Here is a 26,913-nt window from a genome sequence, read left to right as displayed (position 1 = left end):
TTTAGGATCAGAGTTTTTTTTTTTTCTGTATGACATTCTAAAGTAATTTTTTATTGTCCTATAATTTACAGGCAATAAAATGCAAGAATCTTAAGTTCACAGTTGGATGAGTTTGACACTTGCAGATGATTCACTTTTTAATGTTACAGTGTTGATCCATTGCACTTAATTGTATTGCCTATTTATTGAAAGATGCCAATCTCTAGACATAGGGAATGCCAGCCTCATCATGAGCTAATGGCTGGTGAATGATGTCACAATGTGTTCATTGTGATGGCCCCCACAGCATTTTTTTGTTTGCTCATATTACTGGCATTGTATTAACCTCTGAAGTGAATTGTTTGAGATTAACCTGATGCAACATTTACAGTATTTTCATGTCTGACTCAAAAACAAATTTCATGAATATGCTGTGTAATGCAGTTCATTTCCAGCAGCAGCTGACAGTGGACTTGTGAGCACCTGGGGGTGTCTCTCCAGGCCTGATCCTAGAGAAAGTTATGAAGTGGTCCCTGTGTTTGCCCTGCCCCTTCTCTAGGTACCTATCTAGTGTGGCTGGCCTCACCCTCCTGTGTCACTCCTGGCCCCCGGTAAAGAAGAAAAACCCTAGGGGACATGGTGGCTCTCCTCAGACATTTGAAGGGCTTTCCTGTAGAGGTGATCTTGTTTTATATGGCCCCAAAGAGTTGGCTGGCTTGCTTTCATTCATTCATTCATTCACTCATTATTAAATAAAACCCCACTAAGAGCTAACTCTGTACCAGGTATTATGTTACAAGCTAAGGATTTTGCATTGAACAAAACCAACAGAGAACCTGCCATTGTGAAGCTTATATTTTAGTAGAGGAGGCAGATGTTAATCCAATACCCTCTTTGTAATTTCTAATCTGGGGGTGGAGGTGGGGTCAGGAAGAAGAAGGAGTTTGGAGAGCTCATTCCAGGTCCTAAGATGAGAAGATGCTCAGCAAGTTGAAGGAAATGAAGAAGGGCCTTGTAGCTGGAGTGCTGAGACAGGGCAAGCGGGCCAGACAGGACAGCTGGCCGGGCGTGTGGAAGTGATGGTAAGGAAATTAAGAAGAAGTGAAAGGGTGAAGATGTAGGACCAGCTGGTGGAAATTAAAGTGTGATGGATTTCAGTTCAATGTAGAAAAAAACTGTTTGACAGGAAGACTGGAGTGCCCTGGGGCAAACTGTTTCTTTATCACTAATAGTGTGTAAGTAGAGACTTGCTGGCTGTATTTCAAGTATCTGGTAGAGAATACACTATCACAGATACCAGACTGGACACCAAATGACCCTTAAGTCTCTGGACCTGGAAGTCCCTGGACATCTCTGGAAGTCTCTTCTACCCTAAGATCCTATGCTGAGGTGGCAGGAAGACTGACCAGGCTATTGTAGGGATCTGGGTATCAAATAGTGAGGACCCGTGAGATGAAGGACTAAGCTGGCTAAATAATGGAGATGATCACTGAGGAAATGTCCAGCCATGGGGGAATGGAGAATCAGTGGGATAGTGATACAGCAGGAGACTACACAGCACTGTGAGTGATACAGGTATCAATGTGTACAAATCTCAAACGCAAATCGTTCAAAGAAGCTAGTTGCAGGGAGATGGTCACGGTGTGGTATACATTTGTGTAAAATTTAAGATCACACTAAACAGTACTGCATATGGTTTATGACTCCGTAGTACAAATATAAAAAATAAGCAGGGAGTGCGAACCAAATTATTTAGTGATTGTTTCAAGGGAGAGAGAGATGAAAATGAGATCAAGGAGAGGTACACAGGGGTTTCAGCTGTATCTGTAATGTTCATTATATTATTCTTCATTTTTCTGCATCTTGAAGAAATAAGACAAATTAGAGAAGAAATCCAGGTGATTCTGACATATAGCTAGGTTTTGAGAACCAGGGTCAGTGCTTCTCAAAGTTCAGTGTGCATTTGAATCCTCAGGGGATCTTGTTAAAAATGCTGATTCTGTCTCATTAGGTCTGGGATGGGGCCTGAGGGTCTGCATTTCTAATCAGCTCAGGGAAAAGGACCACTCTGAGTAGCGAGGGTCGGAATGACCTTGGTGTTCTCTAGGATTCTCGCTGCCCACAGGACTGTTCAGAAGTGCCCACTCTGTACAGCATGCCTCCCTTCAGGGTCTAGGTACAGTTGGGGGCAGTCTGGGAATCTCAGGAGAGAAGCTTTGAGAACTTGGGAAGGCACGCTTTGGAGGGATTTCTCCAAAGAAGTTAAATCTACAGGTGATCCAGGGAGGTACGCAGCAACATATGTTGTCTGCTGATTTTTTTTCCTTAAATACGTTTCTGTTTAACCCTTTGTGGTCATGCATGTGCAGGTATCCTGTGGAGCAGTGTTTCCCAAACCAAATTGTACTCTGAGCTAGAAATCCCTTCAGTCTTGACATTATAGGAAAGGAGAAGCCAAGGTCGCTAAAGATTGGGGAGGGAGGGAGCAGATGTGCGGACATAACACTTTGCAGGAATCATTTTCTAGGTAGCAGCTCCCAGGTTTCTGGATGGTGGGTCTTGAACTGAGCAGAGTGACAGGCCTCTCATATCCCAAGATGGCATATGCTACTCAAGAAGGAGACAAAAGAGGCTATTGTACAGTTTACCAAATTTGCTATACACAGGTGTGATGTGCTTGCACAATGTTTTTGTTCCTGTGACGTCCGATGTCCTTTATATTTTCCCACCGCGCCGTAAGTGCTATGACTGCAGGGAGCACACGTCTCAGGTTTAGCACCTGGCCCAGTACCTGGGACCTCATAGGTGCTCAGGAACTGTTTATGGAATGAGTGAATGAATTTCAACTCAGATACAGGGTTTTTTTAAATTAACCTTTTTATTTTGAGAGCATAATAGATTCATATGCAGTTATAAGAAATAACACAAAGAGATCCCAGGTACCCTTTACCCAGTTTCCCCCAATGGTAACATCTGGCATAACTATAGTAAAGTATCAGTCACAGCCAGGAAATTGTCAGTGATACAATCCATTGGCCTTAGATTTCCCCAGTGTCACATGCAATCTTATCACGTGTGTAGGTTCATTTCTCCACCACCACAGATAAGACACAGACATGGCTCCATCACCACAGAGTCCCTTATGCTGCCCTTTTATAACCACACCTCCCTCGCTCTATGATTTTGTCATTTCAAGAATGTTGTATAATAGAATCACACAGTAAGTTATCTTTTATGGTTGGCCTTTTCCACTCTGCACGATTCCCTGGACATTCATCCAAGTTGTTGTATCTGTCAGTAGTGTGTTCCTTTTCCTGGCTGAGGGATATTCCGTGGTGGGCATGCACCACAGTTTGTTTATCCATTCACCCTTCCAAAGATTTCTAGGCTTTTTCTAGCTTGGGACTATTATGAATAAAGCTGCTATGAACATTTGTGTATAGGTATTTGTGAATATATATTTTCATTTCTCTGGGATAAATGCCCAAGAGTGCAAGTGCTGGGTCATATGGTAACTGCATATTTAATTTTATAAGAAAATGCCAACTGGTTTCCAAAGAGGCTTGGCTTACCTTGTACATTCCCACCCACCGTCTATATGTATAAATTTTTTTTAAATAAATTTATTTATTTTATTTATTTTTATTTTTGGCTGTATTGGGTCTTCATTGCTGCACGCAGGCTTTCTCTAGTTGGGGCAATTGGGGGCTACTCTTCGTTGCTGTGCATGGGCTTCTCATTGCAGTGGCTTCTCTTGTTGCAGAGCACGGGCTCTGGGCGCGCGGGCTTCAGTAGTTGTGGCACGTGGGCTCAGTAGTTGTGGCTCATGGGCTCTAGAGCACAGGTTCAGTAGTTGTGGCACACGGGCTTAGTTGCTCCGCGGCATGTGGGATCTTCCCGGACCAGGGCTCAAACCCATGTCCCCTGCATTGGCAGGCAGATTCTTAACCACTGCACCACCAGGGAAGTCCCCACCCACAGTCTATAAGTGGTCCAGTTGCTCCGTGTCTTCGCCAAAGTTTGGTATGGTTGCTGTTTTTTATTTAGAGATAGAATCCCAAGGGCACTGGTAGAGATCATTATTGAAAGGAGCCTTGCAATGAATTACCACAAGACTTTAGTAATAGCAGAGAACCTGGTAAGTTCCAGGGACACCTGTCTTTGTCCAGAAACTTAGTAGACACATAAATACTGTAGGAGGAATGCATTCTAGAATGTTAGAGAAGTGAGGATTAGAATGAGAAAGATGACTGACTAATGGTGGGAAGTAACATCAAATATACCCAAAGATATGTCAGAATATCTAACGGCAGATGGGGGGTGGAGGAGGGAAAGGAGAAAAGGGGGCAGGAACCCACCTGCGTTCAAGTAGAGCAAAGGCCAGCAGAGGTTATCATTAATTCATGACTCATTAATTCAACAAATATTCATGGAGCAGCCTGCTATGAGCCAGGCATTCTGAGACACATGGGACATGGTCATGACCGAGGTCGGTAAGGTCCCTGACAGAATAACCAGCATTTATTTGTCAGGTGTTGTGCTAAGCACCTATGATATCTTTTAATCCTCCCACAGAGACAGATGTTATTTTAAGCCCATGTTACAGTTGAGGAAACAAGCTCAGAGAGGATAAGTAACTTGCCTGGGGCCACAGAGCTAGAGTGCCGTGGAGCTGACATTCAAATCCAGGCATGTCTGACCGCCTTATGGTTGGTGGAACTTGCTAAGGGATGGTAAACTTAAGATCCTGGTACAGGAGCACCTGGTACTGTGGCCCCAGAAGCATAGTTGGGGAACAAGATGCTGTCTGGAGCCAGAATCCAGGGGCTCGGATTTCCTGGGACCCTTACACTCTAGAAATCCTCTTGCTTACTTCCTACTTCCTAGTGTCTGAAATCTCTTCAAAAGAGGACAGGATTCTTCCATTTCGTCATTAGAAGTTAATGTATAATTACAGCTCTGCTTTTTTGTGTTACTTATCTTCAGAAGGAGAGACAACTGCTCCCTTATGTGCAATAAGCTATTCTCGTACCTGTTGTTAGGAGGCCCGGGGCTACTTCCAAGCCTAAATCTGTAGTCTGGCACATTTTTCAGCTTCTCTGTCCCTCAAATAGGGGGATCCCGTCCATCTGTCTATTACAAACTGCTTATCAAGGGGGCGGAGGTGTTGTCCTGGCGCTGCTGACATTGAGCTCTGCTGTCTGTAAGCCTGTTGCTTTTCACAAATTCTCTCTGCTGATCCAGGAAGTGTCCCGTTCTTCCATTGGCTTTAACTCTTCCAGCAGGGCTGGAGTTGACTGAGGCCTGGAATAGTGGGGTCTGGCCAGTTGTTAGGGTCAGTCACTAATCTCTGGGCCACTTGAGTAAGGACCTGTATCGCTCGCTGAGTTTCAGCTTCCTTTTTTTCCCCTTTTTCAGTTTGCATAACTTCGACTCTTTGGAGGGGGTTGTCCTGCTTTCCGGGCCCCTGACTTACATAATGGTAATTTTTCTAGCCTCTGTGTGGAGCTGGAAATCTTTGCTCTCATCCCAGGCCTTCTTTAGAGATTTAACATTGATGGTCCTCAGCTCTGTTCATACTCGCAAAGCGTGATCCAGCATCCTCTCACATTAATTTACTAAAACAGAAAGAGTTTCTATTTAGAGCCTAGACCCCAGTACCTGTGAGGAACTTGAACCCTCTGATTCTTTTCTGCACCTGCCTTGTTCTGGTGACATGCTCTTGGGTCCCAAGTATTTTCTAGGTGAGGTCACACTGCCAACACTTTTAGGGAGGGGATGTCGTGCTGAGCTGTGATGCTGCCCTTAGCCCCGCCCTAGGAGGCTGCTTGGCCCCAGGTCTCCCTTTCCACCACAAGGGGAAAAAAGGCATCTTACATTTGGTAGTATATATAAGTCCATGCCACTCTCTCACTTTGTCCCAGCTTACCCTTCCCCCTCCCCATGTCCTCAAGTCCATTCTCTACGTCTGAGTCTTTATTCCTGTCCTGCCCCTAGGTTCTTCATAACCATTTTTTTTTGGATAGGGAGGGTGGGAGGAAGATGCAAGAGGGAGGAGATACGGGGATATATGTATATGTATAGCTGATTCACTTTGTTATAAAGCAGAAACTAACACACCATTGTAAAGCAATTATACTCCAATAAGGATGTTAAAAAAAAAAAAGGCATCTTATTTAAAATTCTTTAAAAAGTTGGTAATTATGTATGCTGCACGCCCCTTCCCAGGGCTCTCTCTAACAACCGGAGAAGAATTCATACTAATAAAAAGAGGGATAATAATAGCTAACATTTATTGAGTAGTTTTCATGTAATAGACATTATGCTTAGAATAAATTTTTATCTGCTCTCTTTAGTTTATTCTTTATAACCCTATTAAGAAGGTGATACTATCAACCGCATTTTATACATGTGGGAACTAATGCCCAGGGAGGTTAAGAACCCACCTCTGTGACTGAAGCACTTGCCCTTAGGGACTGTATGACACCTCCTCCCATTCATGGAAAACTTGATCAAGGCCTTGTCCTTCCTTATAAAAGTGCCGCAGAATGGCTAACAGGTTTCCCAGGGATTCCAGAGTCATCTGGAAGAGCAGTATTTTTCAAAACATTGTCTGTGAACCCCCTGCATCAGACTTCCCACCACTACTTATTAAAATCGCAGTCAGGCTGAATCACAACCTCTGGGAATAGGGCCAGGGAATCTGCATTTTTAAATTTTTTATTTTATTTTATTTTAATTTATGGCTGTGTTGGGTCTTCATTTCTGTGCGAGGGCTTTCTCCAGTTGCGGCAAGTGGGGGCCACTCTTCATCGCGGTGCGCGGGCCTCTCACTATCGCGGCCTCTCTTGTTGCAGAGCACAGGCTCCAGACGCGCAGGCTCAGCAATTGTGGCTCACGGGCTTAGTCGCTCCGCGGCATGTGGGATCTTCCCAGACCAGGGCTCGAACCCGTGTCCCCTGCACTGGCAGGCAGATTCTCAACCACTGCGCCACCAGGGAAGCCCCAATCTGCATTTTTAGAAAGCTTCCCACTGCCCCCCCCACCGCCGGGGATTCTGATGGACTCTAATAAACACTGCTATTTTCATTGGCATACTAATCACAGCTTATGGGTAGGCCTGAAACCAGCAAAAGGGATTGGTGAGGCTGTAGGGCAGGGGTTGGACAATCTTTCTATAAAGGGCCAGAGAGTAGATAGTTTGGGCTTTGCAGGCCCTACAGGTCTCTGTTGCAACTCCTCGACTCTGCCATTGAAACACAAAAGCAGCCACAGACAGCCTATCACCAAAGGGCGTGGCTGTATCCCAATAAAACTTAGTATTCAAAAACAGGCAGCGAGAGGCCACAGCTTGCTGACCCCGATAGTCATCCTGGCCCACCAGCCCTCTGACAACCCCTTTTTTGTGGGGCTTATTCTTACACTACTTTCTGTTACCTACGGAGAGCTGTACCCATGAAATTAAAATCACCTGTTGTAACAGGTAAACCTTGAATCTTAGTGGCTTCAAGCAATAAAAGTTCTTTCTCATCTCACAGTCCAGTGAGGGTGTGCCTACTTAGGATATTCTGTGTGGTCATTTAGGGACCAGGACTCCTTCGTGGTGCGGCTTCACCCCTCTTGGTCCTCACAGCCATCCTCACAGCCAGCGGATGAGGAAAGAGAGCAAGGATTATTCATGGGAAATTTGTATGGGCGTCGTCTGGAAGAGGTACCCATCATTTCTACCCACATTTCACTGGCCAGAATTCTTATTGTTTGGGGTCCAGAAACAGTGATTTCTCAAGCCTGTGAGGCCCTTGGTCTCGAGACTCTCTCTAGTCCCTTCTGTCTTTGCTTGAAATCCATCCAGTTCTCGCCCGGGCTCATCTCTTCCTTGAAAAAACCTTGCTAAGGTCAGCCAGTAGGAGCCAGCCCACGGGCTCACTCTGACCTGTCCAGCCACGTTCCTTAGAGCTGCAGGCTCAGAAGGCACAGGTCCACCTCCTCAGTTACTGTAGGTGCAAGTTTTATCACCAGTTTGCTACTCTACAACCTAGATCTCTGTCTCTCCAGCCTCTGAGATGCATTTCCTCCCTGGCTGCTGCCTGCCTGTGAAGCCTGTGCCACATATTTTAGGTTGTTGCCATGGTAGTAGCACCCTACTGCAAGATACCGACTTCTGTGCTAGTTCAGGTAGCACAGCGGCTTTCACAGGTAAACCCAAACTCTACGTGATTAACACAACTAAATGTTTATTTCTTGCTCACAGCATATTCTAATACAGATGTTCTTAAAGGTATGACCTTCCACTTGGTTTTTTCCTTCTTGAAGCTCTGCCTTCCTGTGGGTCCTTATGGCCCTCTCCACCCTGCTGGCCGCAGGGAAGGAGGGCAGGCGCTTCCCATGGGATCCCACAGGCACATCACTTTGGTCTGTATTCTCTTGGCCAGAAATCAGTCATATGTTCACAGTCACTGCAAGAAGGGCTAGGAAATGCAGTGTAGCGACAAGCCCCAGAGGAACAGGAAGTAGGTTTTGGTGTGCACGTAGGCATATCTGCCTCTTGGGCCAGGGCTGTCTGGACTGATGGAGTACCGTCCGGGAGCTTATCAGGAAGAAGGTCAACAGGTGGCCTGCCTTGGTGCTCACGGGAGACGTTATCAGGCAGCAGCTAGTGAGATCTGAAAGATGTGCAAATATCTTCACAAACGCAACAAACATTTACTGCATGTCCAGCCTGTGGCCAGCAGTGGTCCAGACTCTGGGGACCTGGAGGAGAACAAAACTCCCCTTGGAGCTCGGGGTGATCCCCCTAAACACAGCCCTTGTGCTGCTGGGTGCCAAGGGGCCGGAGAGCCTGGGGACAGAGGAGGGGAGTGGGCAGGTTTTTTAACATGGCTGGTTTGAGTGCCTCCTGCTGCCCTAGAAAAGCATCCTGTGTAGTTCAGCCTGCCAGCCACCATTAGCAAGCGCTGTCTCTGCAGTGTGTCGGATGAAATGTAATTAGAGGGGAAAAGGGCAACCGATAGCTGATGTCCTGTTTCTCTCTCTCGGTTGTTTTCCTAGGACATTGTTTTCCCTCTTGAGGCTTCTAAGGAGGTGGTTGCTCCAGGACGTAGGGTCATCACCTTTTCTTTGTGTTTGTTTCTGGCTGTTGGCAAAGTTAGGGAGCTGGCACTGTGTCTTGGACCCCCCTCTGTGGTGCTGAGGGCGGCACAGGGAGGGACCCAGAGCCCGGCCTCCTTGCTCTTTTCATGTTGTTGGCCATTTGGGTTAGAAGCCGCTGCTGCTGCGGTTGTGACTGCGTCATGGGCCTGGCTTAACTGATGAGGTGGGCTGAGGTCTGGGCAGACAGCGCTCAGTCAACAGCCCTTGAGCTTCAGCTCTGTGCCCGACCTCTGTCCAAGCCCGTGGACACTTCCCTCCCCGGAGCCCACTCCCTCTCGGTAACTCAGGGTGCCGGGGAAGGATCTTGAAACTGTTATGTAAGGCAATGGCAGTATTCTCCAGGAGCGTTTTCAAAAAGGGCTAAGAAAATGGGCATAGAGGACATAGCTAACACTGGAGCAGGCCACGGAGGGAAGTTTTTACATCTCTTTCAGAGATTTTTCGGTAGAAAATCATGTCACTAGAAGCAGGAAGGTAGCCTGGGTAAATATCTAGGACATCCTTCCAAGCTGCATTCGTTAATTTGTCACATGGTTTCAGCTAAGGCAGTGAGGACTACAAAAGGTTAAATCTCTCCTATACGATGAACTCAGCCATCCCTGTGAAATGGAGGAAGCGGAATACCATTAGACTCTCTAATCTCATTTCTCTCTTGCTGTCCTTCTTGGAGCCTATCGAATAGTGACCTGGCAGAGAGTCAGTTCTGTGGACGCGAAACATCAGAGTCAGTCTCTTTCTGAACGTGCCAACAGGGCTGTAATTTAGAAAATGTAACCTACCTTTTAAGGAAGGATGAAAAGGTACTAAATGCACCTTTCTTTGCATGTTAGATCCCAAATATTTGGGATATATTAAACACGTAATTCCTGGGGAATTTTATTTTCTGTTTTATTAGAGTATTTGCATGACATATTAGGGCCAACTTATTAAAACTGTTTGTATTTGTGGATCTCCGGTGGTTTCATGAGTACTGCTTGAGGTCCTATATATGCCAACTATTCAATAAGATGTGTCTTTTGAGTGTGTAACTATGCATTCAAGATGCAAATGCAGTAACAATCTTGCCCTTGTTTTAATTACTCTTCCTCAACAACGCATGTGATTTTTCTTATCTGATGTAAGCCTTTTTTGAGAGGAGGGGGTAGGAAAGTATTAGCTACTGTCATGTAAAAAAAACTAAATATACTTGGAAGTTGGAATTTTACATTTTTCTGTTAGTCCTAGTCTTTTTCCATATTGTCATGTTGTCATAAATTAAAGGGGAGGGCGTGGGGCCTACCAGGATTTTGAAGGGTTTTTTTTCCTCCTATTTAAAGTTTATGTCTCCTGTATAGCATCCCATAATGCTGGTTATTTTTATGCTGAATATTTGGGACAAAGAGCCTCTCTTAAACGAAAGATAATTGCAAGCTTTGTCCCTTGCCTCAAGTTTACTGCAGGGTTTCTCTCCTCGTTGGTTATACAAAATGAAATTATAAACCACCAGTAGCCTGGGAGATGTCAATCGATTCCAAATGACTAAATATTTAATTCAATCATTGCCTATACTTCCAGGGATGACTCGGGTGTTTTTCTTCTTACTGAGGGCTCCATGAACGCCCGGCTCTGCAATGGCTGCTGAGGACTGTGTCTGTTGCAAGGAGGCTCCCCTGCAGTGACGAGCTGGGCAAGCCTGTTCCATAGCAGCCCTTTTTGCAAATGGTAGTGGATTTTTGCAGAAGGTTTGTGGCCAGATCGCTATGTATAATACTGATGAAGCATTTTTGTTCCAGCTCTGTCTCGGAAGACCTAGGCTGTAGACGTGGGGATTTCAGTAGGAAACATTATGGATCTGTGGAGCTGGTAAGTTTACACTGTCTGTTCAGTGGTAGAACATTGATTTTGATTTAGAGAGGATCGCCAGGCTCTTCAGATCTTTTGTTGTATATTTACTGTTAGACCATGTGAGTACAGTATAAGGACTGGATGGGAATGAATGACTGTTGAAGGGCTATAATAATTTGATCATCTTTATCTGTCTGTTTTTACTGTTACGTACTTTTAATCTGTGTCTTTCAGTGTGTTAAAACGTGGCTTGGTATTTTTCTCTGTTAATGGTGTTATATAATTAAATAAAATCATTTATGAATTAAGAAAGGTAGCATTTGTTTTTATGTTATCTTGTTCCTAAAAGTTTCTAAATCTAGTTTTTGAGGTTTAAATATTATTGTAATACATATTCTGATTTTTCTGTACCTTTGCTCTCTGGGTATGTGATAGGAGTTAGAATATTTATGAGCTCTTTTTTTTTTCCTGTTAAAAGTATATGTGTTGGGCTAGATAAATGACTGTGATAGGTAATAGATATCTGGAATGAAAATATCCATATTTTCCTTAATGAGAGAGATTGGGGATTGTGTTATGATTTTTTTTTTAAATTGTATGCTTTCATTTTAAAAGAGGCATAATGAAGGCATATCATAGCCTCAGTTTTTTAAAAGACAGAATTGTGAGTTCTTTTCCCACAAGAAAAGAACAAATTGCATGGAAATTTGAACAAATTTTCAGGAAAGTGTGCTCATAAGATTCTCTTGGTTACTGAAACATTAAATTTATTATTTCTATCTACTTACAAAAACTGAGTTGATGGGATCCATTTGTATAGTACCCAGTTATCCCCGATTAATGTAAGCTGCATTCTTGCAGGGTTTAAAAAGTAAAAAAAAAATTATGCCAGAATCATGTACCACTAACATTCTACTTGAATTCAAGCATACATTACAGGTTTGACTGTGTACCTGCCCCAGGTATATTCCTGAAAATATGTGTTAAGTAAAAGATTTGGTCCTTGTTCTTAAGGCGCTTACTGTCCTCCAGCTGAGCAGATAAGATATACATAATATATCTAAAGAATGAATTTGGTCACATAAAAGATGCACTGGTTGATTCAATCAATGCCTGTTCTGTGTGAGTCACTGGTGACACCATGCCAACTCAGACCACCGCCTCTCCTGAAAGAGCGTGTGCATAACTATAATTCAGAGTGGGAATTGGTAAATATTGTGAGAAGCACACAGACAGGGCCTGGTGGGGGTTGGGAGAAGGAGGGAGCAACCCATTCTAGCCAGGCATCTCGGGGAAGCAGCCTGGAAGGCCTTATGGGGGCTGTGGGATGTGGGTTGGTGACAAGGAAGACAGACAGTAGATATTTGCACACAGCAAGATTCTTGGCAGTGATGATTCGAAGGGCAGCAAGCAAATGGTCCTGCCCAGCAGAGAGTGTAGGGCAGCAGAGCACTGTGGTTACACAACAGCTAGGCTTTGGACTCAGACCGGCCTGCGTTCACATACCAGTTCCATCACTTATTATCTTTGTAAACATCTCTGAACCCCAGGGGTGCCTAAGAGCTTGTGCTCTGAAGTCATTCTTGTTTCATCATTTACTAGTTGTATGATCTGGAACTTCTTTGAGCCTCAGTTTTCTCATCTATGAAATGGGGTTTATTAATATTATCTACCTTATAGGGTTGTCAGGAGGATTAAATGAGATGATGCACGTAAGCATAGTCCCTGTTAACTAGCTATAGCAGCAAAGATGAAATTTGGTAGCAAAAGTAGGACCTTGACTCTTAGGTAAAGACTTTGAACGTGATCTAATGAGTATGGAGCTCTGTAAACAATGAGAGTGGTGTCTGGGGGAGACAACGTAGGTGTGTAAGATGGACCCTTTATAGACTTGTGGAAATCACAGAATATCAGACTGGGAACGTACTTCAGAGCAGCAGTTTCAAGCTTGAACAGGCATCAGAATCACCTGGAGAGTTTATTAAAACAAATTGCTGGATCCCACCCCCAGAGTTTCAAGTTCAGGGTTAACCCAGATTTTGTACTTCTAACAAGCTCCCAGACGATGTTGATGCCGCTGGTGCCAGGACCACCCTTGAAGAAACCCTGCCTCACTGAATCCTAGACTAGGCATCAGTTATCCCCAGCCTGATGAGGCAGCTCATTGAGCAAAAGTTCTTCAATCCATCTGTTCAGGTTTTACTCTAGAGCCATGATTGTGTGTGTGTGTGTGTGTGTGTGTGTGTGTATGTGTGTGTTTATAACTTTTTAAATATTATAAAGTAACTTTTAAATACATTTTAAAATTCCATGTGTAATTTCACCACCTTGCAGCAAGTATTTTCATCTCCTTTGGTACCTTCCAATTTTTATAGCTCCAAAGCCATTTCTACATGGCTGTAATCAAATTATACATTTACTTTCGCATTCCTCTTTTTTCATTTAACTGTATTTTGTAACTATCTTCTTGTTATGTAGTCTTTGAAGTTACCGTTTTAATCGGTGTATGATAGCCCAACAAGGTGATAAACAATTATCTGTGGAACAGTTTCCCTCCTTTTGTAAAATCAGGTTGTTTCTAGTTTTCCCACGTTAGAAATGACATGCGCTAGAGGCTGCAATGGTTGGGAAAGATGCAATGAGCAAGTTCCAGTTTTGCCATCTGAGGATCTCTTGAAATTCTGACTCCAGTGTTTTAAGGGAGGAGACATTTTCTCTCACCTATGAATGGCACAGTATTATTAAATTAAAAACCATTTTATGTGTCCTAAGTTCATAAGAAAGCGAGTTTAATTTTTCTTACACCTGGTTTGATGAATATTGTTGGGAACCCAATCGATCTTGGGCATCCTGGAACTCAGACTTTGTAGAGAGGTCCTTAGGATTCTGTAAAATTGAAATTTTAGCATAAACTTCTTCTGACCTTCAGCAAATTAGGTAGAAGTCCTTGTGAAGAAGGATATCGGCCATTCAAATCAGCAATGAAGGCAGATATAGGGGCTTGGTTCCTAGGTTTCAATTGGGTATACATGTGGTGAGAGACTGTGGAGCTCAGATCTCTACAGACTCACAGGAGAGTTTCTCAGCCCTGATTCAACAGCTGTGTGTTGAAGTCTCCCGCCATGGGGCAGGCACAGTGCCGGGCACTGAGGAAGAAGGAGAAAAACAGTTGTTCTGCTTTCCTGGAGCTGGAGATAGTCTAGCTTTAGAAACCAACGGCCTCAAACTTTGAGTCTCCAGGCCGTGTGTGTCTTAGCTGCCCCCAGCTGTGTTCCCTGCCTTAATCAGGGATGGTTTCCTCGCAAAGAACGGAGGTCTACTGGGTCCAGCTCAAGTATAAAGTAATGCATGGAAAGGGTGTGGGTGAATCTCCCCAGAATGCCGTGCAGGAAGCACAGCTGGGCCCCATGTGACTGGGAAGCCATCAAGCAGCTATTCTCGTTTCTCTCCAGTCCCTGTGATTTCTCAGCTTCACTCTTCTCTGCGTGTCGATACCAATCTCCTCTCTGCACGCCAGCTTCCCCGAAAGCACAGTTGCCTCTCTGCAGTCCATTTTTTCCCAGCAGCGGTGGGTTTTTTTTAATACTTCTTTTTATCATGGTAAAATATACACAACATAAAATTTACCATTTTTAAGTGTACAATTCAGGGCCATTATGTACATCCACAGGGTTATGCAACCATCACCACTATCCACTTTCAGAACATTTTTCATCATCCCAGATAGACACCGTACCCATTAAACAATGACTCCCCATTCCCCCCTCTCCCCAGCCCCTCGCAACCTCTGTTCTAGCTTCTGTGTCTGTGAATTTGCCTATTCTACATATACATATAAGTGGAATTATACAATTTTTGTCCTTTTGTGTATGATTTATTTCACTTGGCATAATATTTTCAAGGTTCATCCATGTTGTAGCATGTATCAGAATTTCATTCCTTTTTATGGCTGAATAATATTTCATCATGTGTATATACCGCATTTTGTTATTCACCTATTGATGGATGCTTGGGTTGTTTCTACTTTTTAGCTATTGTGGATAATGTTACTATGAACATTGTTATACAGGTATGTGCTTGAGTCCCTGATTTTAATTCTTTTGGGTATATTAACTAGGAGTGGAATTGCTGGATCTTATGGTAATTCTATTTTTAACTTTTTGAGGCACTCTCAAACTAGTCTCAAAGTGGCTGCACCATTTTACATCATTCCCACAGCAGTGCTCCAGGGCTTCAGTTCCTCCACGTTCTCACCAACACTTGTTATTTTCCTTTTTTTTTTTTTTTAATAACCATCCTAACAGGTATGAAGTAGTATCTCATTGTTGTTTTGATTTGCCTTTCACTAATGATTAATAATGTTGAGCATCTTTTCATGTGCTTATTGGCCATTTGTATATCTTCTTTGGAGAAATGATATTCAAGTCCTTTGCCCATTTTTAAATTGGGTTGTTTGTTTTGTTGTTGTTGAGCTTTAGGAGTTCGTAATATAGTCTGGATATTAATCCTTTATCAGATATATATGATTTGCAAATATTTTCACCTATTATGTGGGTTGTACTTTTATTCTGTTGACAATGCCCTTTGATGCACAAAAGTTTTTAAATTTTCATGAAGTCCAGTTTATCTATTTTTTTCTCTTGTGGCCTGTGCTTTTGGTGTTTGTATCCAAGAAATCATTGCCAAATCCAACGTCATGAAGATTTCCCCCTGTGTTTTCTTCTAAGAGTTTTATAGTTGCAGCTTTTACATTTATGTCTTTGATCCACTTTGAGTTAATTTTTGTATATGGTATAAGGTAAGGGTCCAACTTCATTCTTTTGCATGTGGATGTTCAGTTTTCCTGGCATTATTTGTTGAAAGGACTGTCCTTTTCCCATTGAATGGTCTTGGCATCCTTGTCGAAAATCAATTGATCATGTATACAAGGGTTAATTTCTAGGATTTCTCTTCTGTTTCATTGGTTTATATGTCTGTCCTTATGCCAGAGTGATGTTTTAAAATGTTGACAACACAATGTCTTTTCTTTCTTAAATCCCTTCTGTGGCCCATTGCACTGCAAGCCCAGACCTTTTACAAAGCCCTACAAGATCCTGCGTGATCCCTGTTCTGCCTTCCTCTCCCACCTTCTCTCATGCTACTCACCCTCACCATGCTTCAGTGGCCTGATTTTGGTCTCTAGAACAATTTGAGTTCCTCCCTGTCCTTTGCACTTACTATTCTCTCTTCGAGCTGTTCTCTAACTCAGCATCCTCTTTATTTTCTTAATGGTGTTTATCACAATTGATTTTTTTAAAATATTTATTTGGCTGTACCGGGTCTCAGTTGCACCACGTGGGATCTTCGTTGCGACATGTGGGATTTTTTTTAGTTGCGGCATGCAGGATCTTTAGTTGCTGCATGCGGGATCTAGTTCCCTGACCAGGGATCGAACCTGGGCCCCCTGCATTGGAAGAGCGGAGTCTTAACCACTGGACCACCAGGAAATTCCCACAATTGATATTTATTTGTTTACTAACTACTGTCTCATCCACTAGAGGTGAGGGTGGGAACCACGTCTACCTTGTTCATTGTTGGATTTCTAGGCCCTGGCAAGGCCCTGGCACATACAAAGTTCTCATTCACTGTTTTTTATTACTAAATTGATTTCTAGTCCCCCAATACCCTGGTCTTGCAGCTCCTTCGCCCCTCATAGTCATAGGGCGAAGGGTTCATTCTTGGACCCTAATTTCTTGGATTCAGGTATCTATCCCTGATTCAAACAATTGAGTTCAGGGTAGTGGGATCATGTGGTATAAATGTGGCCTCCTAGACCCACATCCTCAGCAAAGTTTGTGGATAGGGCAGATTCTCTCTGTAAAGGATATAGAGAAAAGTCAGTTTCAAAGAGCCTGAGCTGGGAAGGAGGCCTCACATGTGTCTGCAATATTTCCTCTTATAGTAGATGATTTAAAAGCTCAAACTAAAAGCACCTGGCTAAAATGTCATCTTCTGCCAGTGGACTCTTATTCCTGACACTTTTTTTAATCCCATAAACAATGGTATGGATTATAAACTCTCTAAAAATAGGAATCATGGCTCTTTATTTACCACTGTATCCCTCATACCAACCACAATGCTTAGCATTAGTAACTTAGTAAATATTAATTGAATGAATGAATGGTTCAATTTGGTTGGAATTAGAGAGTAGCCTAACTCATCAAAAATAAAGAAGGAAAAACGAGCTTCTTTGATTCCCCCCTCCCCAGTATAGACTCATCAACTTGCAGTGCATTCCATCTGAAACATATGCCGTTTTTCTTTTTGATGAATTGAAAGTCTGGTCTGTCATGGCAGCATTCTAAGCAAGGCACAGCTATTACCCTATTGACCATTCTTCATCACTTTATATCGAAATCTGTCAGGATAAGATTGTTTGTAGTTTTTACTGATCTTTCCTTGGCCTTTGACTCATTGGGTAAGAAACTGATGTGTTACAAATGATAAATGGTGTGGGCGCCATATGGACCTCTCCCCTGCCCAGCCCAGCTGCTAATCCTCATATAATCCCACATCTGGATACTTCTGGGGAAGCCACGATCTGCAGGTAATTTCAAGTCTGGATAAAACAGGGTGGTATATTGTCCATTCCTTTGAAAACTTGTACCCTAATGACTCAAGCCTGCATTTGGATCAGCTGCATGTTCCCCTGGTATATCAGAGAGACACATATAAATGCGACTCTGTGAGGATAGCATGGGTTTGTTGTTATGAACTCAGGGTGGCCTCAAAGGACGTCTGGCTGTACTGAGCACAACCAAAAGAGAGGTTTATCATGAACTTGGTTGGCATCTGCAGATTTTAACATTTGAGGTTTTGACTATGTGAAGATTTTTGAAGTCTGATATATAGTAATTTGTATTTTTGCTCAGGCACAAACTTGAATTACGCCTGTGGGACTATTGTGCAGAAACACGACTCTTGGCTAATGAGTGATTTAGCTAGCTGCCTGCCCAGCATCCCTAATACTCTACAGGGTTGAGTAGGCTTTTTGTTTTCAGAGGCATTTTATGGGAGAATTGCATTCTATGTAGTATCACTAAATTGAGAGATGAGTGAAGGTACCAGCATATTTCCCTTAGGAACATCAAAACATCAAGACTTCTACATTCTACAACTAGAATCATAATTTTGGCAGATGTTCTCTGATATTTAACTGGCTTATATTTAAGGCTTTGATAGCTGGCTGACTCATCTAGGTACCGCAAGGTATAACATTCATCTGGAGTTATCAGTGAGTTAACGTGGTTAAAAACTCTGATGCTCTTTTTAATATTTTTGATGCCTTTGTGGATGATCAGTAATGCTGACATGGAACATTTTCCAGGCTAAAATTATTGCAACCATTTTCAATAATGTAGGACTTTAAGACCTTACTCAGATAATTGTTTATGCATGAGAATGGAACCAGAAATCTTTTATTATGATTATTATTTTATTATCATTATTAGTTTTGCTGTTTACTGAATGCTTACTATGTACCAGTGACTGAGCTAAATACTTTAGACGCATTTACCTATTTAATCCTCCCAAACGACTATAGGCAGTAGATGTTATCTGATTCCACCACACACTGTGGATGCTCAGAAGACATTTGTGGACATTGAATGGATTCCCGTTTATCAGATGATCTCAGAGAGATCCCACGGCTAGTGAGTGTAGAGGTGACACTTAAGCCCAGGTCTGTCTGACTCCAAGAGCCCCTGTGCTTAATCTCTCAGTCTACGAGCCTGTGCTCTCATAGCCCTGCCACTTATAGGCTGTTTCCTAAGGCAATTGGATTGATTGTTAGAGCAAACATCTCTGCCCTTAATCAACAGCATAGAGTAGCTCTGCTTGAGGTTTTAGCTCAAATATATAATTTCGAACTCTCTTAGGTCCAAATCTTAACAAAAGCTTGATTTTAAGAAGAATGTTCATGAAGAATTACCTAAGAGATGTCCATGCCATAAATGGTTTAAATTTAATTTCTGGATTAGGCCCAACCATAAGGTAGCTGCAAACACTTGGCCTGCCTTCCTTGGCCCCTCTTAGTCGTGCTTTTCTTGGTCTGTGCCTTGGTGTTACGCCTTTAACTTGCACTGATGGACAGAGCAGGGAAGAGCCATATGGATCTGGATGGTGCGTCTCTTGCAGGAAGGTCTTGAGGATTTTTCTCAGTCTGTCACACAGAGTCTCCTTTAAGAGGGCTTATGAGAAAAGTTTCACCGGGACCAAAAAGCAGCTTTGTTGTTAACCTTATAGGCAGTAGGAATCCTCTAAATGGCTGACTGGGTTTTTTCCTCTTTGCATTGGCCTCTAGGAAGCTCAGGACCCTATTTATGGCTTGCTTCTAACAGCCTTAAAGGACTTTATAAGATGCAGCCTAAACTTATTCTCTTGTTTTCAGGTTATTTACCCACACCTAATTTTCCCTTGTTCTGAATTTGTTATGTAGCTAATTTTCTCCTTTGAGTGAGATACATTTCAGTAAGCTGCTTTAAATCTCTTCTAAAAAATAAGGTAGAGCATAAATTAAAAAAAAAAAAAAATTCTGTATTCAGCTTCTAGCCCTTAACAACATATCCTCTGTCCCCCATTGATGGTAGCTTAGTTTATAGAATGGTTTTGACCCTTGTCTTCTCCCTACCCTACTTTTTGATTAGTGCTTTCATGAACTATTTTCCTAGGATCAACAACACCTGGGGAGAATTAGCATCACCTGCCCAGCCGTTTGGTGACCACCTTGAGCACTGAGCCCTGTGTTAATGGTCTGGATAATTGGGGTCCAAAAGTCTTCCAAATCAACTAGCTAAACACACACTGTAATCAGAATACCAGACAAGTCCTCCAACTTTTCCAGGCAAAATCAACCCTGGAAACAGCCATTTCAATGATATTTGGCACCAGCATGCTCTCTAGTTTCAAAACTAGGACTGCAGACGCTCCACTCCCTCCTGGGTAGCGGCAGGCCTGGGCAGCTCACATTGGGTTCCTCGTGGCCGCACAAGTCTCCCGTTCCTGTGCGGCCCCACGTCCTCCTCCGGGTGACTCTCTGCTGCCGCAGCGCCCTCAGCTCAGCTCATAACCTCTGGCTCCTACACCTGCTGCTGGAACCCTGGGGTCTTTGTTCTGTGACTCCAGTGGTCTTCAGCTGGGATATAGTACTCTGATGGACTATAAAAATACTTTCAAATTTTGATCAGTGTACAACAGTTTATATTTTGTGACCCAGAGCTACAAACTGTTAACATATTGTTTATTGGTTAATTCTTCACAACAAACCTAGTTTTCTACCTTGATTGTGGTCTCTTGTATACTCTGGAGGTAAAATTCTCAAGTGTGTCTCAAACACCCAGTGTTTCTTAGTGTCTGCTTGATAATATCCGTTGCCTCTCACAACTTACTTGTGCCAAAGTGACCTCTGCCCTACACCAGGTCCTCTCACGTGCCCAGCTCAACTTTTAGTAAGACAGACCAGGCTCAGCGGTATGTATTGTCGGTTGTAGCAAAAATAAATTTTAAGCTTGATCAAAAATATATAACGTTGGGACTTCCCTAGTGGTGCAGTGGTTAAGAATCCGCCTGCCAATGCAGGGTACACGGGTGCGAGCCCTCGTCCGGGAAGATCCCACGTGCCGCGGAGCAACTAAGCCTGTGCGCCACAACTACTGAGCCTGCATGCCACAGCTACCAAAGCCCGCGTGTCTAGAGCCCATGCTCTGCAACAAGAGAAGCCACCACAATGACAAGCCCGCACACCGTGACGAAGAGTAGCCCCTGCTCGCTGCAACTAGAGAAAACCTGCGTACAGCAACAAAGACCCAATGCAGCCATAAATAAATAAATAAATTTATTTTAAAAATATATGTAGGGCTTCCCTGGTTGCGCAGTGGTTGAGAATCTGCCTGCTAATGCAGGGACACGGGTTCGAGCCCTGGTCTGGGAAGATCCCACATGCCACAGAGCAACTAGGCCCGTGAGCCACAGCTACTGAGCCTGCGCGTCTGGAGCCTGTGCTCCGCAACAAGAGAGGCCGCGATAGTGAGAGGCCCGCGCACCGCGATGAAGAGTGGCCCCCGCTTGCCACAACTAGAGAAAGCCCTTGCACAGAAACGAAGACCCAACACAGCCAAAACTGAATAAATAAATTAAAAAAAAAAAAAAAAGGAGTCACGGGCTGGCGATCCTGTACTCCAGCAATATTTACCATAGCCAAAAAAAAAAATATATATATATATATATATGTATAATGTTGTATACCTTTATATACTGCTCTTATGAATACAAAATATTTTCAGTTTTCTGAAAGGTATTTTTAAGGACCTGTGTTTACTTCTGAATTCAGGCAGGCCTACCATCAAAAATGTAGTACTTGACAGCCATGAACACAGACCCAAGAATGTGAAAAACACCCTTTTACTTCTTTCAGTGCTGTTACCTTGAAAAGGAATCTTATTTTTTTGCCAACCTTTCACCATGTGGGCTCTGAACAGTCATAGCTCTTTGTTAGACCCTCAGAACCAAGTCTAATGCTTTTAACTTATTAGCTGCCCCCTGGTAGGCAACTTGGGACAGATTTCCCCGGGGGTGTGGGACCCAGAGCATTTGAGGCTTCTTTCGGGTCTCTCTCAGCACCCGCAAGCTGAGACCCTTGTCTTTGGCTTTCTCCTGTCTCGGGGCAAGTCCCTATTTTGTTGGGGTATACATCCATTCCGTGGGTTGGAGCAGCTTCACCCTCTTTGTAGGAGAGGAGAATATCTGTGGTTTTAAAATTTGCTCGCCTTTTTTCCCCCACTGGGTGAAATTTAGGGAAAGTCATGCCCAAATCCAGTGTAGCCTGCCGTGACTGACTTACCAAAAAGGGCTCCCAGTTTCATGCCACAACGAATATTCTTATTTTTATATTGAACTATTTTACATATTTAATTAAAGCAGTTACTTTGGGCTCCTTTATGTGTAAGAAAAGGATTGTATGCTTTTTGGCCTCAGCTTTTTAATTGGTCTTTTGCGGTTTTCACTGTGTTGCAGTCTTTTCAAATATAATCTCAGGCTGTGTTTGCTTAATAGCTGTGAAGACTTTTTAATTACTTTGGGAGTACATTTCAGCCACTCTAAATTCTCCTTTTGATCCCCGTGATAGTTCCACAAATTCCCTTGAGAATTCGCCTTTGGATGCTTCCCCTTCTTGTTTCCACTGAGCCTGCGATTGCCAAAGTCACCAGAGACCTTTCTGCTACCAAATCCAGGTGACGCGTTCAGCCTTTAGCTCACGGGCCCACTCTGCACATGCGCCCTGTTAAAACTTTCCCTTCCCTTGGCGTATGCGCCTCTGCTCTCTCGTACTTCTCTTTCTACCTCCCTGCTGCACCTTCTCAGCTTCTTTTAGGGAGCTCTTCTCTGCTGCCTGGCCCTTGAATTTGGGTGCTCAGGGTTCTCTTCTCACTCTGTCTGCTCTCCCTCGTCATCTTTCCTATCCCCATGGCTTCAGGTACTGTCTTTAGGCTGGTGACTCACAGATCCATATATTCTTCCCAGGTGTCTGTCCACAGCATATAGGACCACCTGCCCAAATGTCCACTGGACATTGCCATGGGCAATTGAACCTTAAAACGCCCACCACTGAACTCACCGTCGTTGCTCTTTGCCCACCCACACCACTGGGTAAATGGCTCTACCTCTCCTTCCGTTGCTAATTTCAGAAACCAGGAGCTCACCCATAGCCCACATCCAATCTCTTACCAAATCCTGTTGGTTATATGTTCTCAACAGATTTCATGGGTAAGTTGCTCTTATTCACGTGGATGTGCACTCACAATGCCAGACAGTCTTATATATGTATGCATGGAAATATGTATTATGTATATGTACTAATATAAATTTCACAACTACCTGATGGGGTATAGATACTTTTGTTACCCTCATTTTATAAATGAGGTAACTGAAGTTCAAAGAGATTAACTTGTCCAAAGTCACACAACTAGTAAGTTGCAGAGCTTGTCCCCCTGTCTTATGCACAGTAGGTTGTATTTATTTAAAAGTTCTGTGATCTCCCCATTGTTACAGGCTGTGCTCCAATGCCCCTCATACCTTACTGCACATACAAATCACTTGAGGAATTTGTTTAAGATTCAGGCTCTGATTTGTCACGTCTGGAGTAAACCAAATAGTGTGCATTTTTTTACAAGCTTCCATTGTGAAAATGACTTTTAGTTCCTTATATGTTTCTCATTTGATCTCTTAAGGAGATAGGAATAGGAAAAGGACAGGTGTGTTTGCTTCTATGAACTCCCTTTTTGGAGTGACATTTGGGTCATTTCCTCCTTCTCTGAGCTTCCGGCAGTTTTTCTTGGTCTCCTTGACTTCTCAAAGATTCCATTCAACAAGTTTTGATAAGAACATCCAGTTTGTCAGAATCCTCAGCTGTAGTTAACCTGATTCTGGGGGATGATTTCCTTAATGCTACAGAGAGTACTTTCCCAAATGTCCCACTCTGTCAGCATCATACTTATGCTTTCAAACAAATAACAACAACAACAAAACAACAACAAAAAGCCTTCACATCTCTCCTTTGCTTATGGAATAGAGCTTTTAGCTTTCCACAAATGGCTCCAACCAATCTTTGGAGGCTTCACGCCTCTGGCCCATGATCCAGCCAAATAGGCCTTTACTCACCGTCACCCAGGCCTCTGGGGCTTTTTTATGCCTCTCCGTTCTTCTAAAATGCCTTCTTGAAATACGCCTCTACCAGGGCTGTTTTCCATGCAGCCTTACCTGATTCCCCTATGGGAAAATCATCTTTCACTCTTTAGAACCCTGCAATTCTTTGCATTTCTCTATGGCACCTGTCATAATTTACACTGAAATTATTTGTGTGCATTTCTTATACCTTTTCAGTGGGCAGAACTCATGGTTCTTTCTTGTTGTATCCCCAGTGGCATCTAGCTCACTGCCAAATGTCTATGTATTAGCTAAAAGATCAATTTTGCTAAAAATCTGGTGTCTGATCAATTTTTTTCTTTTCTTAAATTTTTATATTACTTTCCAGTCTCTCTGTGTGTATGTGCGCATGCATGCCGATATACTTTTAAACATACTTTTCTGATTATAAAAGGAATACATGCTCATTATAGAAAATTTGAAATATAGTGAAAAAGCTGGAAAATTAAATTAGTCTGTAATCCTACCACCTATGGATAATCACTATTAAGATTTAGTGTGTGGGGGCTTCCCTCGTGGCGCAGTGGTTAAGAATCTGCCTGCCAATGCAGGGGACACGGGTTCGAGCCCTGGTCTGGGAAGATCCCACATGCCGTGGAGCAGCTAAGCCCGTGAGCCACAACTACTGAGCCTGCGCGTCTGGAGCCTGTGCTCCGCAACAAGAGAGGCCGCGACAGTGAGAGGCCTGCGCACCGCGATGAAGAGTGGCCCCCGCTCGCCGCAACTGGAGAAAGCCCTCGCACAGAAACAAAGACCCAACACAGCCATAAATAAATAAATAAATAAATAAATTAAAAAAAAAAAAGATTTAGTGTGTGTCCCTTTAGTAATTAAATTTATATACAAAATGGTTTTATATATTTTTTTGTGCTTCTTTACTTAAAAACAAAGTAGTCTCTTTTTGAAGACATAGATACTCTTCCACAAACAACTTTGTCTTCTTCCATCCAAATCTCTTATTTCTTCTGTATGTCTGATTGGCTACGCACTGGCTAGGACTCCAGAACCATAGTAAATATCATGGTTGCAGGCATCCTTATCCTGCAATTCCAAGTAAGTTTTTTAGGCAGTATGTGAGGGTTATCTTTTCTCAATCATTGTGTGTCTGAGAATGTCTTGAGCTATGCCTTCCATAAGAACAGCTTGGTTGGTTTTAAAATTTCTGAGTCATCACCTTTCTCCCTTAAAAATGTTGGGGACTTCCCTGGTGGCACAGTGGTTACGAATCCGCCTGCCAATGCAGGGGACACAGGTTTGATCCCTGGTCCGGGAAGATCCCACATGCCGTGGAGCAACTAAGCCCATGCACCACAGTTACTGAGCCTGTGCTGTAGAGCCTGAAAGCCACAACTACTGAGCCCGCGTGCCACAACTACTGAAGCCCATGCGCCTAGAGTCCGTGCCCTGCAACAAGAGAAGCCACCACAATGAGAAGCCCGCTCATGGCAACAAAGAGTAGCCCCCACTCGCTGCAACTGGAGCAAGCCCGTGCGCAGCAACAAAGACCCAACGCAGCTGAAAATAAATAAATAAATAAATTTATTTTTCAAAAAAATTCACAAATTTTGATCTGTTACTGTATTGTTTTCCTAGGCCTGCCGTAACAAATTACCACAAACTGAATGGCTTAAAACAACAGAAATTTATTCTCTCGTAGTTCTGGAGGCTAGAAGTCTGAAGTCAAGATGTTGGCAGGGCCACACTCCCTCTGAAGGTTCGAGGGAGAAATCCTCCCTTGCCTCTTCCAGCTTCCATGGTTGCCAGCAATCCCTGACATCATTTGGCTTGTAGCTGCATCACTCCAATCTCTGCTCCACGTGGCCTCCTGACCTGCATTTCTGTATCTGTGTCTCCCTCTTTTCTCTTATAAAGACACCAGCCATTGGACTTAGGTCCCACCCTAATTCAGTGACCTCATCTTAACTTATTTAATGACATCTACAAAGGCCCTCTTTGCAAATAAGAGCACATTCTGAGGTTCCAGGTGGATGTAAAGTGGCGGCAGGGGGCGGGGAACACCATTCAAGCCAGTACAGTTACTTTCTGCCCTATAGTGTTCAGAAAGAAGCCTGAGACAGTTTAGTTTATTTTCTTTCTTGGAAACCTTTCCTGCTTGGATCTTTCTCAAACCTTCTTCTTTATTCTTTTATTTTAAAAATGTTTCCCATAGTTTCTCTGTGTCTTTCTCTTCTCATCATTTTTTCCTAAAATATTGCATCTTTGCAAATCTTGGACCCAGGTCTTACATCACGGATGAATATTTTCTTCAGATATATCTTTGATTATTGCTCATTTTTTCTCCTTGAAACAATAAGGAAGATCTTTTTTCTGTCCTCTGTAGCTGTAGCTTTCTTTCTCATTATTTTCATTTTGTTTTGTTCCTTTTCATTTTGGAAAGGCATCTCAAATGATAAACATACTACTGTCTCTGTTTTCTACAATAAACGTTTTGCTTTCCTCCTCCAATGAGGATTTTAATCCTACATTTGCATATTTTGTCCTCTTTTATCTTGCCCGCTTCCACAAGCTTTATACACTTGTTGCAAAAATTGTCTTCTGTCTTATTGAGGACAACAACTGCTTTTCTAAACTTTTATTTTGGTTTCATAGTAAAAAGTGATGAGCTTCCTTTTTTAGTTTTCATGATCATATGTAGCATTTTTTTTTCTCATAACTCCCATGTTGGTGATTTTTTTTTTTTCCTTTTTACAAAATCTTCAAACAAAAACAAAGAGCTATTCAGACCTTGTATTTTCAACAGACAGAATGTACAATGGCCTGAGCCCTCATTGTCCTTTTGGGTACTGCAGCTTCTCTGAACCAAACATCTGGATGGCCAGTGGTTGTGCAAAGCTCCCTGATCAATATCCAGAATCTAGCTGGCATTTATCTTGTAAAGCTCTGCTGGAATGAGATAGGTTTGCTGCTCTGAACGAGTAGCTCTAGAATTTATACATATAGCCAGGACTTAGGGGGCTCCAGGTAGCAGTCTGGTTGGAAGAGGAGTATTAAAGTAATGTTTGCTTAGCTCTTTACATAAGCTTGAGAAAATACCATCTGTGTAGATTAAAGAACAGGATGGAGATTAAGAAAGTTATATCTCCCCCCATCCCAACCACAATTTGGTGCCCCCAGCAGCTTGTCATATTGACAAAACCATGTTCCCCAGGGTGCTCTGCTACCAGGACCCTTCCTGTCTGTCTCCCTACCTATGGCACGTTG

At 43.0% G+C, this 26,913-nt stretch overlaps 1 protein-coding gene and 1 long non-coding RNA gene across 8 annotated transcripts in view; one reads left to right on the top strand and one right to left on the bottom strand.

Moving 5' to 3' along the window:
* The window catches only part of GARNL3 (GTPase activating Rap/RanGAP domain like 3), a 154,204-nt gene that overhangs the window by 32,826 nt on the left and 94,465 nt on the right, over positions 1–26,913 (top strand). For 5 of the 7 annotated variants that reach the window (XM_082470056.1, XM_082470058.1, XM_082470063.1 and 2 more), the window contains one exon: positions 10,902–10,971. In XM_082470056.1, coding sequence (XP_082326182.1) covers positions 10,902–10,971 — 70 coding nt within the window. Of the gene's footprint in view, positions 1–7,002; positions 9,930–10,811; positions 10,831–10,901; positions 10,972–26,913 lie in introns of those variants that run through there. The other 2 variants (XM_082470057.1, XM_082470060.1) reach the window with 2 other exon arrangements.
* Positions 1–26,913, bottom strand: part of LOC309664594 — a 135,604-nt gene that overhangs the window by 19,234 nt on the left and 89,457 nt on the right. The gene's annotated exons all lie outside the window — the stretch shown is intronic.

The sequence above is a fragment of the Balaenoptera physalus genome (genome assembly GCF_965194825.1).
Source record: "Balaenoptera physalus genome assembly, chromosome: 7".
In the NCBI taxonomy this organism is placed as follows: domain Eukaryota; kingdom Metazoa; phylum Chordata; class Mammalia; order Artiodactyla; family Balaenopteridae; genus Balaenoptera; species Balaenoptera physalus.
This window is presented reverse-complemented; position numbering and strand designations above follow the sequence as displayed.